The 18,924-nt window shown below is 39.9% G+C and overlaps 2 protein-coding genes across 18 annotated transcripts in view; one reads left to right on the forward strand and one right to left on the reverse strand.

The window, feature by feature from the left end:
* The window catches only part of LOC108104383 (neurobeachin), a 189,684-nt gene that overhangs the window by 99,512 nt on the left and 71,248 nt on the right, over positions 1-18,924 (forward strand). For 2 of the 17 annotated variants that reach the window (XM_041818077.1, XM_041818079.1), the window contains exon 1: positions 11,499-11,985. The exons of 13 other annotated variants lie outside the window; for them this stretch is intronic. In XM_041818077.1, coding sequence (XP_041674011.1) covers positions 11,650-11,985 — 336 coding nt within the window. In that variant the 5' untranslated portion in view covers positions 11,499-11,649. Of the gene's footprint in view, position 1; positions 65-11,498; positions 11,986-18,924 lie in introns of those variants that run through there. 2 more of the 17 variants (XM_041818069.1, XM_041818072.1) reach the window with 2 other exon arrangements.
* LOC108110277 (trichohyalin) lies at positions 4,507-6,767 on the reverse strand. Its single transcript, XM_017219263.1, has 2 exons — positions 5,893-6,767; positions 4,507-5,825 (listed from the first exon to the last, which is right to left on the reverse strand). Exons 1-2 carry the CDS (start codon positions 6,481-6,483, stop codon positions 4,677-4,679), a joined length of 1,740 nt encoding a protein of 579 aa, XP_017074752.1. The 5' UTR covers positions 6,484-6,767; the 3' UTR covers positions 4,507-4,676.

The following is an 18,924-nucleotide window of genomic DNA, read 5'->3' on the forward strand; positions in this document are numbered from 1 at the left end:
CAAAAATCGAAACCAAATGCAACCAAAATCACAAAATTGCCCAAAGCGAAACACCCCACACAAGGTTAGCAAAAAGTAAAAAATATCACAAAAAAACAAAAAGCCAACAAACTGAAAAAAAAAAGAAAATCAAAAGAGAAGAGCAAAAAAAGAAAAGAAAGTCAAAAAAAAAACCTAATGAAAACTAAACCAAGAAGCAAAAACCGACACTCAGAAAAAAAAGAAAATCAAATGAGAATTTTGTCAAGATGATAAACTCACTCGTATATAAAATGAATTTGCACAGCATTTCAAACATGATTACATTTCCTGCTTTACTTTTTGTTTTCTCACCTGCCTGTTTTTTCACCAGTTTCTAATCACACCACCAGCCATTCACTTCAGGTTCTCTCACATTGCGATAAGTTTTGGTCCTTCGGTCCTTGCACTTTTCTCACCAAAATAGTCACCAAATAGTCACGTCTAAAATAGTTTTCACCTTGATTAAAGTTCCAGTATTAATAACCATTATTCTATAACACCAAAAGAAAGGTTTTCTCTTCTTTCACTCTTATTAATCAAATTGAATATATAAGTTCTCTATATTTATGGCAAACTTTGTCAGAGAAGTAGTCACCCATTTATAATATTTTCTGCACTTTTCTGTTTCTTAATCATAGGTATTATTTTTTACCTTAAGACATGATAAACTTGCACTAGCCAGCCAGACCACTTTTTATACGTAAGGACACCTTCTTGTTTCTTCTTCATAGTGCACCACATTCCAACCAAAAATTCCACAACCTCTCTCTCTCTCTCTCTCTCTCTCTCTTAATCTCTCTCTCTTTCACACACATACACATAGACACACATTAGCCAGCAATTTGTCACCTGGCCTTTAACCAATGTTTTTTCTTTTTTCTCTCTCTGTGTTGTTAAGCTCGGCTCTAATAATTCCAAACTTTTTGCAGCTGCGAAACCACTCAACACAATCGCACACGTTTGGTGTCCGAAGAGTACTAGTAAGGTTACATCAGAAACTACTATAACATACATTTTCTTGCATATTTTATTTGGATTTTTCCTTCCTATGGTTTTTGGGGTTTAAAAAAAAGAAAAAAGAAAAGGAAAAAGAGAGAGAACAGTTTAAAATTCTCTGTGGTTGGTTACTCTCGAAACTTTTTGCTTTTGTTTAGATTAACTTTAACTTTTAAGTTCTTTTTTGTTATTTTTTTTTCTACCTACCTACCTTGCTTTAATATTTCTAGTTTCTCTCTGCTCCCTTCTTCTTTTTCCTTTACTTTTTCTAGCTTGTTTTCCCTGTTTTTCCCTGTGAGAATTCCTTGGGTCTAAAGCCAGCCACTTGGGAGTGGGCGACTGAACAACAAATATGCTAACTAGTTGGCTTTGGCCAGGTCTTTGTCCCAGTCTCTGGCCCGGCTTTTAAACCTCTGCTTTCGAGTGTTATGCAAAGTAAATTGTACATAATTGTTAGGACTAGCAAAACAGGACACACTCACACACACACACACAGACGCGCAGAGGGAGAGATAGCATCTCTCACATATATGCAAATGACAGGAGCCTGAAACCGAGGACAATGACTAATTTTGCTGTCATTGTTGGAGAAAAAAATAAAAAAAAAAAGAAAATCAGAATGGTAAAAAGGACAAAAAGAAAGGGGAAGAAAGAGAGGAAGAAAAGCTGTAGAGCATTACTATCATATCTTACAAATTGTCGCAGCAGAGACCGCCCCCCGCACCCCCCTCTTAATACTATACATACTCGTATATAATATATATATATATGTATATCCTTTCAATTATTCGATATGGCTTGGGTCCTATATATGTGGTAGAAATCTGTTGTTGTTGTTGTTCTTGTTGTATTCTTTTACTCGTTGGACCTCGTTTTCATCTTCAGTGACCATGTATGTTTGTATATCCTTGGCCCGCATCAAGTTAACTTTCCCCACATGTCCTTCTTCTCGTTCACCATCTACACTGTCCTTCCTTCTGCTTTTCAACCATTTGTCTCTCCCTTTTGTGCTCGGCGTTCAACGTTCAACGTTCGTAATCTTTTGGTCTTTTCTTCATCATCGTTTAGCTTGATGTGGTTTTTCCCCGACTTAATCAGTTTTACTATTGTTTGTTTTTACCAAGCACACAGCTACCCTCTTTCCAAATGCCTTTCCATGTATGACTCTCTGTGTGTGTGTGTCTGTATAGATATATGAGCTCTGCACTTATACCAAATCTACGTTTGTGTGCAAAATAATAGAACATTGTTGCTGAGTTTAGAGAAAAAACTATTGCTGTGGCACTAATAATGATTAGTTTAGGAACAAAAAAATGAACTCAAGATTTTTTGCAAAAATATGATATTTTTTCTGGGTTTTTGTATCATAACTTGACTAATATGTCCTATAGTTATCAAGCTGACTGATTTTAAAAGCTGACGATCTCAGCTTTCTACCCATACCAATGTCTGCTTATTTGTGAAAAATTCATAAATCTTCATATTTTCACTTTTTTCGTAAGGGGTAATTTTTTCCAATTTAGCGAAAAAAAGACAAAATTTTACTTTTTTAACCTGGAATGCAGTTTTCTTGGAATTTTAATTACGAGCTCAACGAGGTATTACATTCCATATTTGGCCCATTATTGGCTTAGTTATGGGAATAATACAACTACTTTGGTGAGGAAATGAGGAGAAATCAAGTTTCGCATTTTCGATAAGGGGTAACATCGTCTTTTTTGAGAAAAATGGATAAAAATTAACAATTTTAGCTGTGAATGCAGTTTTGTTGGAAATTTAATAAAGAATTCAACGAGATATGGCATTCCAGATTCGAGTTACTATTGGCTTAGTTATGGGAATAATACTGAAACTTGAAAGAGGAAATAAGGGGAAACCCAATTTCGCACTTTCCATAAGGGGTAACACTATTAAAATTTGAAAAAAATGACAACATTTTGACATTTTAAGCTGTGAATACAGTTCGGCGAGGAATTCAAAAACAAACTCAACGAGGTATGACATTCCATAATTGGACCATTATTGGCTTAGTTATGAAGAAATTACTACCATTTACAGGGTGAAATGAGGTTAATCTTAAGTTTGCATTTTTGATAAGGGATAAGAAAAGAACAAAAAAAAAACTAAGATTTTTAGCGGTTTCAGGGGTGCTAATATTTTGCCCACAGCTGTAACTACATTGAAAGATTCTTTTTGGTTATTTTTCTACTAGCGCAGATAAGTATGCTATGCCTTTTTGTTTTGTGTTCGACAGGCAGGAACTGGCAATTATATTGTGTAGAAGCGTGCGTGTGTCTGTGTGTGTGTCTGTGTGCTTGTGTTTGTGCATGTGCGTTGATTCGGGAAGGGGAATTTCCCATAAATGCTGCATCATAGCAAGTATTTAAGTCAGTGAGAGGCCTCTCTCTGCCCGTTTAGCTTCCACAACCAGAACCAGAACCAGAACCAGAAACACATTCATCTCGCCCTTAACCCGCTTACGTCTCGTATTTTTGATGTATGTACATATATGTATGTATGTATTTTTTGTTGTTGCTGCTGCTGCTGTTGGTCCATTCAAGGGCAATATTCTTCTGCATCATTAACCCCCAGCTGACCGCCGTGAGAAATGGCCCAAAGCCATGCAGTCATGGTCAGCTTAACCCATTCGTGGTAGCAGCTATCTCTTGTGAAAATTCACACAAAATCGAATCAATAGTCGGCCAAGTGAAATTAATTTCGCTTTAAGGAAATTTAAGTGAAACAAATGCTCTCTTCTTTCTACTTAAACTCAACTTAATTTACCCTAATCCGAGTGTGTGAGTGTGGGTGAGTGTGTGTGTGGGTTTTTGGCCCCCACTCATCTATCGTGGGTTAATTCCCAAAGACGTATTAGCTTGGCGAAATTTATCCAACTCAATTAATCTCAGCTCTCTGTTCTGTGACTTTACAGAATTGATAGCCTCGTTCGAGAAGGCGTGGCGCCTGAGCGCCCCCTTTTTCTGTTTTGTGATTTATTCTTAATTTTGTTACGTGTTTGGTTTAGTTTTTTCCCGAGATATATATATTATTATTTCGTTATCTATAGTAGATTTTTAATGAAAATTAAGGCAACTTTCTCATGGTCCTTTTAATACTATTTCCTTTTTTTTCTTTTCTTAAATTTCTTATGGCTAATTATATTTGCAGCTGCAAATGTCGAACGATAAACTTTTCTTTTAGTTAGCACTGAAATCCGGTTTATAAATTCAATTTATATGAAGTGCGAGAGAGAATGAAAAACGATGTGGGGGGGTGGGTAAAAAAAGACCAGAAGTTTGTTTGCTCTATCAGCTGCGGCTTAATGAGTGCCAGTCGTTTTGGTCTGTCTATATATCTTTCTGTCTGCGGTCTGCAGTTTTAACTTGTTGAATTGACAATAAACAAAGGCGAGTAGAGTCCACCCACACACACACACACACATACACACACACCCAGGAAACAGAAAAGTTGTCACCACACACATAGATATATATTCAGCAAGTTTTAATACCGCCAAGCTCTAAAAGCCATCATCATCTATGCCATTGTCAACTTGTGTGTGTTTGTGTGTGTTTTATGTTTAAAATATATATCTCTTTCTGTGTGTGTGTGTGTGTTTCGGTTTGGGTTTGAGAAACATCAATTTGTAGGAAGAAAACTTAAGTAAATTCAGAGCCAAGTTTCTTTTTGTTGCCAGCATTTGCCACACGACCCTTTAGCGATCGTACAGCCATATTGGGTAAACAACCACGTTTTTGTAGATCATCTAGTTTAACGGTGATCACTGTATCAATTTCCTTCTGCCTCTGAGCCTCAGCTGCCCTTTCCCTTTCAAAGGCCAAATGTTCAGCTTCCAATTCCCTGCGACGTGTCTTTTCACGCTCCTCAATCTGGCATGAAACGCTTGCTCGTAGACAGGCCTTCTTAAGGGCCTCTTCATCGGCCTCGCGTTTACGTTGCTCCTCTTCCTTTCGACGATATTCGATCATCTCCTTGAGTTCCCTTTCACGTTGAACATAATAGCAGGCCTTCATTTGGCTAAGATGTTCCATTTGTTCCATATTCCCACGCTTAAGATCGGCAGCCATTTTTCTTTCCTTTTCAGCCGCTTTCCTTTCATTTTCCCTGTACTTACGTTCGAGACGTTCATGTTCGGCAAGGAAATGCATCTCTTCGCGATTATCCTTGGCATCGAGTATCTTTTGCCCAACAGCAAAGAGGACATCTCGTTTACGTTTCTCATCCGCTTCGATGGCCTCACGTTCGGCCCTCTGTTGCTTTAATTGCTGCTCCTTTAGCTTGAGATACTCATAGGCTCGATTCTCATCGCGTTGATCTTGCTCACACATCATTCGCACGAAATCGCGATGTAATTTCGTATATTTATTTAGCTCATCTCTGTAGGCTGACTTTCGTTTTGATCGTGTCTCACCCTCGGCCAGTTCAGCCCTCTTGTATTCATCGACTGCGGCCCGTAAGTCTTTGGCTTCCAAACGCAAACGATCCTGGGCCATGAAACGTAACTTCTCACGATCGCTGATTTGTTCACGGACAGCATTACCAAATTGCCGTCGACGTTCTTCTTCGGCCTGATCATGTTCCTCGACGGTGCCCCATTTGGCATTGTTGTAGTCACGATTCTTGCGTGCCATCTCTTCATCGTGATCGAGTTGGATGCGATTAAGAAGTTTTCTCTCCTGTATCTGAGCCGTCCACATGGCACTGCATTTGGCTTCGGATATAGCACGAGTTGCATCTTTTACCCGTTCGTCTGATTCGTATTTGGCATCCAAAGCGCGATGAAGGACCTGCAGTTGAGGTTTGCGAAAGTTATTATAGAAAAATAATAATTTCGATTAGTTTCTTATCGATTACCTGCAATCGTTTGGCCTCAATTCTGCGCTCTTCATTTGCATCCTCATCGGCCTCGTCATTGTGTCTTTTCTCCGTTTCCCGCTCTTTTTCCCTTCGCTGTTCATCGATGTCATGGAAATAATTTCGCATACGTTCGGCTTCGGCTGTATGAAATTGCTGCTCCTCCATACGACGATCCTGTTCGGCACGACGTTCTTCAGTGGTCCTAGGTCTCGAGGCTCTCATGCGATCTAGTTCACCTTGTGAGAGTTCTGCATAGCCCTTGGATTCCCACGATTGACCCTTGACATGAAAGAACGTTGCCTTGGCTCCATCATATTTGCGATTACGTGGAGCTTTGCTGCCACCAACCGGTGCCTTGGGCTTTTGTCCGGGCATTAGTAATGGATTTGGTGGTCGTGTGCCTGGTGGCAAGGGCCGTCTTTGATCCTTGGGCTTAACTGGTCTATCCCTGCGTACGCCACACTTACGCTCCTCCTCAACGGCCGTTGTTGGTGGCGCCTCCAAATAAATTGGTCTCTTAAGTCGATCATAGCAGTCTGCATGTAACTTCATAGCGGCTCGCGAACGACATGGCATTACCATAGGCATCTTGACTGTTGTTTTTACGTATGACTTTGTTGTTCGAAAGGATTCGGGAAGGAATGAAGGTTGTCTGGCGCGGGGGGGCGGCGCAATATCGCAATAGCAAAATGTTTTTTCCCTTAGCAATTTGTTGTTTTTGTCCGTCTGTTTGTGTTGCTCGAAGGCTGTTGTTCTGTTTGCTTGTTTCGATTTGTTTATCCAATCGAATCTGTCAGGTTAAACAGACACACAAGCCCACAGCTTGCTAGGGTGGGGGGATAGCTAGATTACTAATTTACGATTTAATAATGAAAGTTTCAAAAACCTAAAACTTAAAAATTAAATATTTAAATATTTAAATTAACCGAAAAAAGAGTACAGTGTTTCCTGCCTGTTAACACCTGACCACTTGAGTGTCGTTTTGTCGAGTGGGTCAGGCGAGGAGGTGGCAAAAAACTAGCGGAAAGAGAAAGCAGAAGGAAAATTGAGAGGTGGTGGTGGAAATAGGGGAAAAAAAGGGGAAAGCTGGCGCTGCATTTACTTCCGCCTACTTTGGCTGCATTCGAAGGCGTTGATGCTTGCATTTTGGAATAGCCCCGACAATTTGCATTCTTTATATGCCTGCCACTCCCACTATTCCGCCCTCTACCACGCTCTTTCTCCCTTAAAGCCACACCCTCAGGCAGGTGGCATGAAAATTTAATTACACGCCTCGCTGAAATGCTTTGGCTTAGTCCTAGGGGTTGGTGGTTTATATTTTTTTTTTTTTTAGTTTTTTTTGGTTAGAAACCTCTTTGCCGCTGCTGCCTGTAGATTAGGCTAGGCAAGCAGGAAAAAAAAGGGATAATGGGGAAAAATGGTTGAACATTTTTTAAGTAGCGTTATTATAGCTCAGCCACTTAAGAAAATGCGAAAATGCTTGAAAAAAAATGAAAAAATTACTTTATAGTTTTTGTTAAATTTATTGCCATGTTTTTTGGGGACGTAAAATTTGAGATTTATTTTATTATGACATTCGATACTGGCCAAGTTCAAGAGTAATCTTTACTTTGTGATGGCTTTTCGAGAGTTCTTTCTTTCTCTCTATTGAAAGTTGAGTCAGAAACTGAAACTCATTGACTCTTAATATCTTCAGAGCCAGCCTCTAGTGTTTGTCTTGTTTTGTCTATTTGTGTGACGTCGTCGGTCGTCGTCGTTGTCAGGCACACAAAGGCAATGTCTACTTCACGATATTCGAGATTCGAGATGAGATGGTGTGGTGGCTGGCCGTGGGTCAAATGTATGCTTCTTCTTCTTAACTATGGACAACCCCAACGACAGCCGCAGTTCAAATCGCCCTTGGGTTCCGCTGCAGAATATCATTTACTGAGGATGTTTTCTTCTTCATTGAACCTAAGCACGAAGACTGCTTTTTGCCATAAATATGAATTATTTTTCTTAGATTTTTCGGTGGGCAGCTAAAAATCATATTACAGATATATATTTATATACGAGACCAGTAAACTTTCTCTTCACATTTCAATGGCAATAAAAGTGATTTAATAAGGCGCAAAATAACACAACAAAAGGGGCAAAAAAAAAAGAGAGAGAAACGAAAGAAAAAAAGGGGTGGACAGGGAGAGGAGGGAAACCAGCAAAAACGAAATCAATTTGATTTGTCGCCACAGACGACGATGGTGGGCGGCGTTGGGCGGGTTGCTATGCCAGGCTCTTGGCCACGCCCATTGCGTGTGATTAAGTGCGCGTTTAATGTGCACGCCATGGCCATAAAACAAATTGTATGCTGCAATCCTGCCACCGAAAGCTTTCGCAATTTACTTCACATACATACAGAACTCTGGGGGAGATTTAGTCCAGCATCTATGTGTACCCATTGGTTTATCCCACCTCCACCTTCTCCTCTTTTCTCGCACAATCCTTCTCTATTTGAGAGTTCCGTAACTGATTTCGACCCATAGCCATAGCCATAGAGTCATGGCCGTAGTCGTAGTCGTTCGTAGTCGTTTTTGGGGGAGGCTAAAAAACTTTTACCGCTCTCGCCGGCTGTGTGAGCGAGGGCTTTGAAATGTAAATACGGCTCATTATTTCCAATGCCTTGCCATTCATTTGCAAAGTTTCCAGTTTGCCATGGCCCAAACACACACACACTCCAATACACACATGTCTGTATATGAAAATGGACGTGGACCTAACATACGCACAGTCACCATGGAATTATTTACGGTTCACTAGGAATTATACTTTGGGGCTTAAAGTCACGAAAGCAAGTCTTAAAAATAAACTATAAAGTTAACTATTTTTAAGGATTTTTTTGTATTCTTAAATTGGAAATTATTTCTTACTGTTTAGATCAGAAAATGTTTCCATTTTTCTTCCTCTCACTATGAAAAGTTGAAAGTTTTGTTTTGCTTTTCAACCCACTGTGCTTTGACAGGAGGACTGAATGTGACTATCGGTTCACCTTTAATTAACTGTAATGCCATCAGGCAACAGGACATCCGTTGGTCAACGTGTGTGTAATGCCCCTTTTTGCTTTACCTTTTCCATTACCAACCTCCCTCCCTCCCTACCCAAGAGAGAGAGAGAGAGAGAATGTGTGTGTGTGTCTGCGAAGGGTTTATTATTTTCACTTAATTTTTGCTAGAGGTATTCCCCTTTTCTTTTTTTTTTGTGTTTACCCCTGGAACCTTGGGATCCGGCCATTCAATTTACGTGCCTCTCTCGGACCTTACGTCCATCCCCAAATGGCAAATCATCACAGCTAGACAGAAAAATAAGAGAAAAAACCTTTGGAAAAAACAAATGCAGAAAAGCTGGCTGAAACCTTTCGAAGAAGAATAAGACGAAAGCCAAGAAACGGAATGTGGAATCTTGTTTGTATAACCAGAGCTGCGGCAAAATGTTGTTCAAATTGACTTTGGGGGCTTGGATGACTCGGCAGGTGGATCGTAATGTCCTGCTGCCAGGGCGGGGAAGAACCTTTGGGTTTCCTGCCAAAAAAAAGGAGAGAAAAAGAAAAGAAAAAGAAAAGGTACAAAGTCAGCGACAAAGGACAATGTTTCGCCTGCTGCACAATGGCAAATAATTCATAACTTGGCTCAAAAGTTTGATTTAGCTGCAGTTAATACACTTCTGTTGTTTTTTTTTCTTGTTTCGTATTTTCCTCTTCTCCTGGGCCATGTGACCCCCCCATATTCAAGTTCCTCTGCTGGCGGATGCCCATTCATACATATATTTTAGCCTCTCTCTCTCTGTCATCCTGTTGGCCATACGTCGGTTTGCATAAATTTTAGCCTCTGGCAAAAGAGGACTCGAAACGTAGGGAACTCCTGTTGACAGGCGGGATTCCCTCTCCCCCCCTTTCGCCACACTGCTCTGGTGCTTCTCCAGCAGATAAATTACGCTCCAAGCACCAAGGACCAATGGAAGCGGTAGAGCCAACGGATGACGGCTGGGCAAAGCCAAAGCCAAAGGCAAAGCTGTAGGAAAAACCTATAGCCAAAGTCAGAGTGGAGGACCAAGGACTGACTGTCTGCCTGACTGTCAAGCAGCTGTATGCTTATTTTTCTTTCAACTGTAACTGTTGCCAGGAAAAATGAAGACGAAGAAGAAAAAGATGGGAAAAACACACACACACACATGAGGCCTTTGGTGTCAGGCGGCAAAAGTTTCGATTTGGTTTTGTTCAGATCAAGAGGGAATTATCCAAAATTTTTGATAAATTTATGAAAGGATATGTTGAAAGTTTTGAAGAATTTGAAAGTTTTTAAAGTTTTAAAGAGATTTTAAGATTAGTCAGGCTAAGAAGTAACAGTTTTTCTTTTTGGTTAGAACAACCCACAACTTGTATTCTTAATGGCTTGTGATTGAGTATTTAACCCATGCTTGCCTAAATATAAATGCCATTTAATATTTAATAAATGGAAGGCCATAAATCTTGAATTTTATTGCCAACTATTTCCTCTTTTTGAAGTCACTAAGCAGTAAGCAGTAAGCGTACCGAACATTTTTCTAGCTTTACGTTCGTAGAATCTCAAAAGCCGTGTAGAGCGGAACCCCTGTCAGGTTTTTCTACTACCTCCCTGTGATCACCCCCCAAACCCTGCCCCTTGAAAAGGGCCTGCCTCCTCTGTTCTTGCTGTTTTGTGGCGTCTGTTGCTGTTTTCTCAATGCCTTCAAAATGGCACACGGAAGCCGAGGCGTCTGCTATAAATTTTTAACAACCATTTAACTTGAATTTTATTAGTCCCCAGTCAGCGGTCAGAAGTTCCAGGGGGTGATAGAAAGAGGGGGTTTGGGGGGGGTCATGACTGATGCTCTTAGTTGCTTTCATGTTGCGTTCTCGGAATATGCTCGTATTTTTCGGTATACAAAGTGCCCAAATGCTGCCCACAAAGTCATCACAATGACATTTTGCATTTCGCAGTTCATTTCTGGTCGGTCGTCTCATTCCCTATATATATATATATACGTTTCTTTATGGTGTTTTCCTTGCCTATTTTCTGCTGGTTATTGATAGTCCTTAGATAGACCCCCCTCTAAGTTCTCTCTCTTTCTTTCTTACATTCTCTATCTCTATCTCGTGTCTCTTTCTGTCTTGGCCATAATTTAGTATATATGGAATGTAGTGACTTGTGGGTCACTTGTTTTGCTGCAGCTTCAGTTGTTCGCCTGCCGTTGACCGATAACCATGTACTTCTCAAACTATTTTTTTCTTTTTTTTTGTTCTTTTTTTTTTTGTTTAGTTCTCTTTCTATATAGTTTTTGTTGTTATTATTTTAGTTGTTGTTGTTGTTGGCAAATTGCTTAGGAGAAAAAAAAAAAGAAAAACAAAAAAGAAAAAGTTTATTGCGATTGTTTTTCGGTTTTTGTGGGTTTTTTTTTCTTTTTTAACAATCTCGAAAACAAAATTGAAAAAGCAAACCGAAAATGTTACTTGCAGTTGAGTAAAATGTGCGCTGTTGACAGACTAATAATAGAAACAAAAACCACAACAACAAAAACTAAACAACTCGAGTGAAACAAAACAACAACCCAAAAAAAAAAAAAACGAAACGAGCAAAGAAAACCGTAAAAGAAATTGATAAAAATAAGAAAAAGAAAAGAGAAAAAACAAACTAACAAGAAAAAACAAAAAATCAACGATTATACCGATAAACCGATAAACAACAATAAACGATAAACACCCCCGCCATGGACTCGCTGGAGCGTCTGATGCGAGCAGCCCCCTTGCCACGTATGCTAACCAGTGGTGTTGTGGCCACGGCCGCTGCTGCCGCCGCAGCTGCCGCTGGCAAGGGCATTGTCAGTGTTGGCAACGGCGGCGGCGGCGGTGGTGGTGGTGGTGCAGTGGGTGGTGCTAGTGTTGCAATAACCGCCACCGGTGGACAACAGAGAGCACTGGTTCATGCCTCACTGGCGGCAGCGACAGTTGGTCGCAAAGGACGTCATCTAACGGGCACATTTTGCCTAACTGGCGACACCATGGAGGGCATCATACAGTGTTTGGTATTTCTCAAAGCATTCTCGGTAAGTGGGAGACAGAGAGAGAGAGATATGGTGGAGATATCAGTATTACTAATACCCACCGTTGCCCTAACCCCCCCTTAAAAAACAAGAAAAACAAATTCTATGGAGTAGAGATCAAGGGAGAGAGACCCAAAAATCCATTCACCCACATACACAGCCACCTACTTTTTTCCATCTACCCCCTCATCCCACCCCCACCCCATGGCACAATTCAATTTAGTTTTCGGTTTGCGCTCGACTAAGTTTTTCTTTTTCTTTTTTTTCCCTTACATTTTGGTGTTTTTTTCGGTATTTTTTTGAGGGAGGAGGAGTGGGGGGCTGCCATCAAAATGTGCAATAGGCTGTAAATAGGCAAATACATTTCACAGAGGTCTGCCTGTGGCAAGCTGATTTTGGGATTTTATAACTAAATTTTTGCCAGGCATGCTGGGGGAGAACCTTTGACCTAGTTTATGGGCCCTTTTTAAACCGACAACCATAAGCCATTTCCCCTACCTAAGCTCAGCCCCTCCCCCACCCCAAAACACACAGAGGCATGTGTGTAATAAAGATTTTCAGCTTGTCTACACAAATTTTTGAACCCATTCACTAACGCCTTTTTTTCGCCTCTTTCTTCTTTCTTTTTACTTACAGGTGAGTCCAAGCGGAGATAATGAAGAGCAAATACCCAACAGATTTATGAAAACCCAAACCCAAAACCCCGAAAAACTGAACAAATATCAGGTATTCCAGTTATCGCTGGACAGTTTTGTTGACTTTTTTGTGATTTCTTTTCAAGGAAATAACTTTGAATGAAGTCAGTTTATGTTTTGGGTTAAAAGGGTGAACGCTGTCAGCATTTACTTGGCGGGGGAGGAGTGATGTTAATCGAATTAATTCGAATGGAAATGACATTTAATGCATTTCCGTGTCAATTATTTTTCAATGAAACATCGGGGGGAAAATGTCAAAAGTGATTTTATATAATTCGCATTTTGGTTTGTTATTTAATGGAAGAGCCGCCGCCGAGCCGAGCCTTTGGAAATCAATTATTTGATGAAACTCACTTAGTCAGCAGTCAAAGTTATTGTATTTCAAGGAATTTATAGTCATATTATTTTTATGTTTTTAACAATTTGATATGTTTGATGTTTAAAAGTAATTGGGGGGAAGGTGTTTTTTTTGTTTTTTTTGATTATTTTTAACATACGATCCTACATGGCGTATGCGTAATATTAAACCAATTAGTTTAATGTCGCAGCCAAAATGAATAATGATGTCAGGTTTCGTTGTTCTTTTCTGTGACGAATTGAGGGTCAATTAGCCAACATTCAAGGGGTATTCGATTTCAGAGTTTTTCATTTCTCACACCAAAAGATGAGAGTTTTTATCGGCAGAAAAGGAATTTGTATAAAAAATACCAAAAATACTAAAAATTTCTAGCAAATTTTGATCGAAACTTCTCTACCAATTATCCTTGGCCATTATTCGATGGCCATAAACATAGTTCGTAGTGTTAGTTGTCACCCTTAAATCAGCCTGCTGCATTCCTGTTTTCCTTTTTCCATTTTTTTCTTTATGTTTTTGTCTATTGCCCTCTGGCCTGAGGCTTAATTGCAGGAGGAGGAGCTTACGGATGGGATAAGGGGGTGTGGTGGTGTGACAGGGGGGGAATGCCGGCCTGGAAATGCACTTAGCACCCAATCGGTTCCAGCGAATGGTTGGAGAAAGAGGGACAAAGACAGGGACATGGCAGCAGAAAGAGACAGGAATGGAAGACAGCAGACGTAGACCGACATCAAGAGCCTGCGGCAATTGCAGGCCCATTAAAACTGACACATTGCGATTGCTTTCTCCCTTTTTTTTTCGTATCCTTCTTCGTGTTTTTTTTTTATTTTGGCCAAGGCTGAGAAAATAAAGTCGGTAAAATCGAGATGAGCGAGAGAGAGTGGAAGGGAAGCGCAAAAAACACAGACACACAGCCCAAAGGGGGCGAAGACGAAGATATCGTTACGTTGTTACCATAAATAAAATATAAATAAGTCGACGGGTGGATACCTGTTAACTTAAAAGGACTTAAAGCTGTTTGAGAAGATCAAGTTTAGATATTGAAAAGATTTTTAATCAAATTCTTAACAAGCTGCTGGGTTTTTCTTGCTGTGGAGCAAGGCAGGCTCCATATGAAATCAGCGAGAGACTTTTCACGCATCGTTAATTTTTTCCCTAGGCCTCGGCTCTACAGTTCGAGTGTCTGCCGCGTCTGTTTCATGCGGTGGTAGTCAGTTGTTCATTCATTCATTCATTCATTCATTCACTCAGTCGTTCATTCATTCAGCCTGTCAGCCAAACAGTCAGTCAGTCAGTCAGTCATTCAGTCAGTCTCGCATTCAATCAGCCTTTGGGCCCTTGCTGCCTATCGTTATAATGATGTTGCCGCGATTTATCCTTGCCTTTTTGCTTTGACATCAACACCACCATCTACCAAAGTCGTGATTTACTCTTACCACCCAAACACCCAAACACACACACACTTACTCACTTTTCCAGCGACTACTTTTCCAACCAGCTGTCATCCGCTTTTCTTTCTCTTTTCCACTATATTCCTGTGTGTGTGTGTGTGTGTGTGTTCGTTTTGCGAATTTAAATGTTGCACAAATATGAAAAGCAATTTACATAATATCCTGCCAAGTGTAAAATGATTGTCAATTCAGTCTGCCACTGAAGCAGAGCGGAAGGAGCGGAATGGTGTGGGTAAAAAAACCGCACTAACCGTGGAAAATGACGGTCTTAAATCGTTTCTATTGGATGATATATATATCTATATATCTATATATCTCTTCCAAGCTGAGTGATAAATAGGGTAATATCGATGGTTAGAAGGGAAATGCCATAAATTAGAAACTTATATCAGGAAAATCGTTGGGCATTAGTAGATTTTTTAATCTGAGTTTAGCTTCTTCTATGGATCTTCATTAACCATGTTTTAAATTTGGAAAAAACATTTTTGAAAAATATTTATTTTCCTCAAAAAACACATCTCGAAAACGTCAACTTGATGGCTTGATACTTCCAAGCTCTTCGAGTACAGTAACCACTCAACGAGATAGACGCTACATTGTTGAGATGGCAATCTTTCAAGTGGCTGAAAGAAAAACTCGAGAGCTTGAGAGTGTGTGTGTGTGTTTGTGAGCGTCATAATTATAGGGACACTCGAGATGGGAATTAATTACACAATTTGTGAACGAATCGAAATGAGGAGGAGAACGAAGATGAGGATGAGAATGAGGACAATGAGGCCCCGCCGCATTAATTAGCGTTCATCAATCATGTTTTGACCGCAGTAACAGCAGTGAGAAGTCGTCGTCTCGGTGACCAAGGACACTCGAGCCATTGGCCCAATACGCCCCCAAAAAGGATCCTTCAGGACATGACCCCCTTTAAGGGGAATGCCGCCCGTCTCGGTCTGCTGCAAATATTGCGCAATTTGTCGTCATTATCCAGGATATTGAACCTCATAATGTGTGAGTCGACATCATCAATTCCAAAAATGTTGACGTGGGTGGACCACTGCAGTGGTGGTGGTGGTTGGGGGGGACAGAGGGTTGGTGCGTCTTTGTGGGAGGGGGAAGGGGGGGTTTTGTAACTTGAGAGCCATCTCTAAAAATGATGATGTCAATAATAAATGAAAGAAAAAAATTCCAAAGTGCAGACAATCGATTAAAGTCAACACTTAGGATGGGGGGGAAGATCTACTTTCGTAGTTAGTTTTAGGATTTATATCGAAATTGGGTTTAGAAAGTTTGATTTTTTAACCAATTTTTTAGATCAGAAAAGCCACAAAGTAGAAGTTTTTAATACTATTTTTGATATAATTCCAACAAAAAATTGCTAATGCCATTGTGAAAGTGGATTTTTGCGGGTTATTCTTTTACGATTATGTACTGAATTTTCCACCTCTATGGAGTTTCCCCCATTTAGACAGGTGAGACGCGAACGTGATGTTTGAATCTATGCAAATTTGCGTACACTCCGAATGCGGCAAACATGCACAAACACCAGCTAACCCTCCATATCTCGTTTCACCACCGCTTTTATCCCATTCTAAAGCCCGTTTTAAACCCCTTATTGTCCCTATCCACTGACGGCTGTGCATCATCAGCAACCCAAACAGAATCGTTGAGGTGGCTTGTTCCACTCGTGTTGTTGTTGTTGTTGTTGTTGTTGTTTGCTTTTGAGGCCTTTCAAGCACTTGCTTATTATGCAGTCACGTGTGTGTCTGTGTGTGAGTGTGTGTGTGTGCATCTGCATGCATATGTGTGAGTGTTTGTTGCCGGTGGCACAATTTGAACAATAAGTTGGCCCGACTGTTGAAGCATTCTGTCTGCCACTCAGCCGTCTGCATTTCAAAACTTAAACAGTTTATTAAGCGCAAACTAAAACCATAAAATAAATACACAAACAGACACACAAACACACACACATATACTAATGCACTGAAGGAAAATGTATATGTATATTGAGGGTAAAATCAATTTTCCATATTTTTGTTTGGTTTTTCCCCTCCTGATATATATTTTCTTTTTATTTACACAAATTTGTGTCATTTTACACTCTCCTAGGAGTCTCAACTCTGAGTTTTCATTTTAATTAAGAGTTTTTCTGGCAATTTTCTTGGGATTAAAATTGGAGTTTTTTTTTTTTTTGGCAAATTTGAAAGTTAGCAAAAAGATATGATATGGAAAATCAAGCTGGGAAAAGAGATTTCTTTTGGAATAAGTAAAAACAGAAAAAAAAAGTTACTCAAGAAATGGAAAACTGTACATGCTCAGACACTTCCTCTACCTAGCTTTTACCCACTCCAATTTCGAATGCAAGTCATTCTAGCAAAACGTGATTGTTTTCCAAAAATGCAATCCCCACTTCAGGAGAGTGCTGAAATTATTTTCTCAAAAAACCAAAAAAAAAAATGGGAAAACAAAACAAATATTAGAATGGCAAATTAGAGAACCTCTTCGGCATTTAGAATAATTTTCCATCTGCAAATACTGCCCCCCTTAACAGGATCAAATAGTTGGCAGGATCTCGATTCAATTTACCAAAAAAAAAAAAGAAGGAAAGGAAAGAAAAGGAAGGAAAAAAGGAAGGCCTTTCCTAGCATTTTGGCACTTGAAATTCATTGTCTGTCTAAAGAAATGTTGTCAAGAATCTGGCATGTATTTCGTTAGTGTGAGAGAATAAGATAGAGATAGAAATAGTTGGAAAAGAAAGAGATAGTTAGTTAGTGTTAGTGGAAACGGAAGAGAGCAGGCAGGGCAGGTGCATATGGCCTGGCCCATCATCTATCTAAATGGATATCGCGCAAGGCATTCTGTTCTTGTGCCATCTAACTAGTTATCTATATCTAGTCTAGAGGCATCTCTTTCTTTTTGTACCTCTCTTTCTACTGAAGATGTGCCTCTCTCTCTCTCTCTCTCTCTCTCTCTTTCTGGCTTTGTGTATTGTTGCACGTACATGTCGTAGACTTTGTCTTTTCGAATAAAACTTCACTAAAAAATGAGCATGGCATGGCGTTGAGCATTTAAACTAGCTACAAAAACACCAGCAACACCTCCCCATCATCATCATCTTCCCTGTTATTTTTTTTTTTTTTTTGCAACATCACGCCCAGCCCCCCCTTTCCTGCCTCTTTTTTTTTTTTTTACCTACGTGCCTAGCATGCACAAAATGGACACGTGTGTTGGTGTATTTTCTATTTTTTTTGGTCTAGTCTAAGGGTGTGTGTGTGGTTGGCAAGACAAAATGCGGCTAATGTCCCTTTTTTTTTTTCTGCCCATCCTCTATAATTTTTTTCTCTGTGGTTTTAGATTTACAATACGCGTTTATATATATATATATATTATGCAATTCTTTGTTGTGGATTTTATGGCACTCTGGCCCTGAAAGAACTTTAGCCAAAAAGAAAAAAACAAAAAAAGAGAAAAAACGAAAAGCACAACCAACGCTTAAAAGTGTGCTACAATTTTTGCTTAGCCACTTAGGTGGCGGAAAAAATCTAGAAAAAAAAAATAGAAAAGAAGGAATGGAAATAGGGAGGGGAAAAAAACCCTTATAGGATAGCAGAAAGAAGAGTAGTTAAACAGGGAAACTTATTTCGTTGCTGTCGCTAATTTGGCTCAGCATCAGCCGCAGCAACATCTAGCGCATAATAATTGCCTACTACTACTCGCACAAGACTCGCTAATTGGCAGCAATTTTGCCAGCTTCCACGTTTCCACAAGCTTGGGTGGTTTTTTTTTTTGGTGTCTCAGTGGCTCAGTGGGTGGTGAATGCGGCTAAAAGCTGGAATTTCGGTTTTCAGCAATTAGCAAAACTTCCAAACTAACGGCCAAGATATGTTTGCCGCCTTTGCCAGCGGTAAATTGGAAATCTTCATGCCTCTTGGCTGGCTGGCTTATGATTATGGTTTTGGGTTATGGGTTATGGGTTATGGGTTTTGATTTTAGTTAGATGATGGAACTATGATGAAATCCTAGTTGCTTTCTTAACATTATCCTTTAATTTTTATTCCATCTTCACTTTAACAACCTGTCAATCAAAGGTTTTTTTTTAGGACTTTATCTAGCCATTGTATTCGTACAGTTGGGAGTGCATGGGTAAGGCGTGGAAAAGTGAGGCAAGAACCAAAGTAAATTATAACACATAGTTTGCTGGGCTTTACTTTCTCCTCTTACTTTTGACATTTATGTTGTGTACAACGTGTAGTGTGGAGATTCTATGGAACTGGATGGGAGTGGGTGTGTGTGTGTGTTTGTCTGGGAGGGGGTGGTGGTTGAGAAACTTATGCCAATTCATTAATTAGTCTGCCACTTGCCACGGAAAAGCAGCGACAGCTTGACAAACTTTAACCCAACGAGTCTGTGATATTTTTACCATCACTCTTTTTTTTCTTTTCTTTTTCAC

The sequence above is a fragment of the Drosophila eugracilis genome, unplaced genomic scaffold, assembly GCF_018153835.1.
Source record: "Drosophila eugracilis isolate 14026-0451.02 unplaced genomic scaffold, ASM1815383v1 contig_2147, whole genome shotgun sequence".
Taxonomy (NCBI): domain Eukaryota; kingdom Metazoa; phylum Arthropoda; class Insecta; order Diptera; family Drosophilidae; genus Drosophila; species Drosophila eugracilis.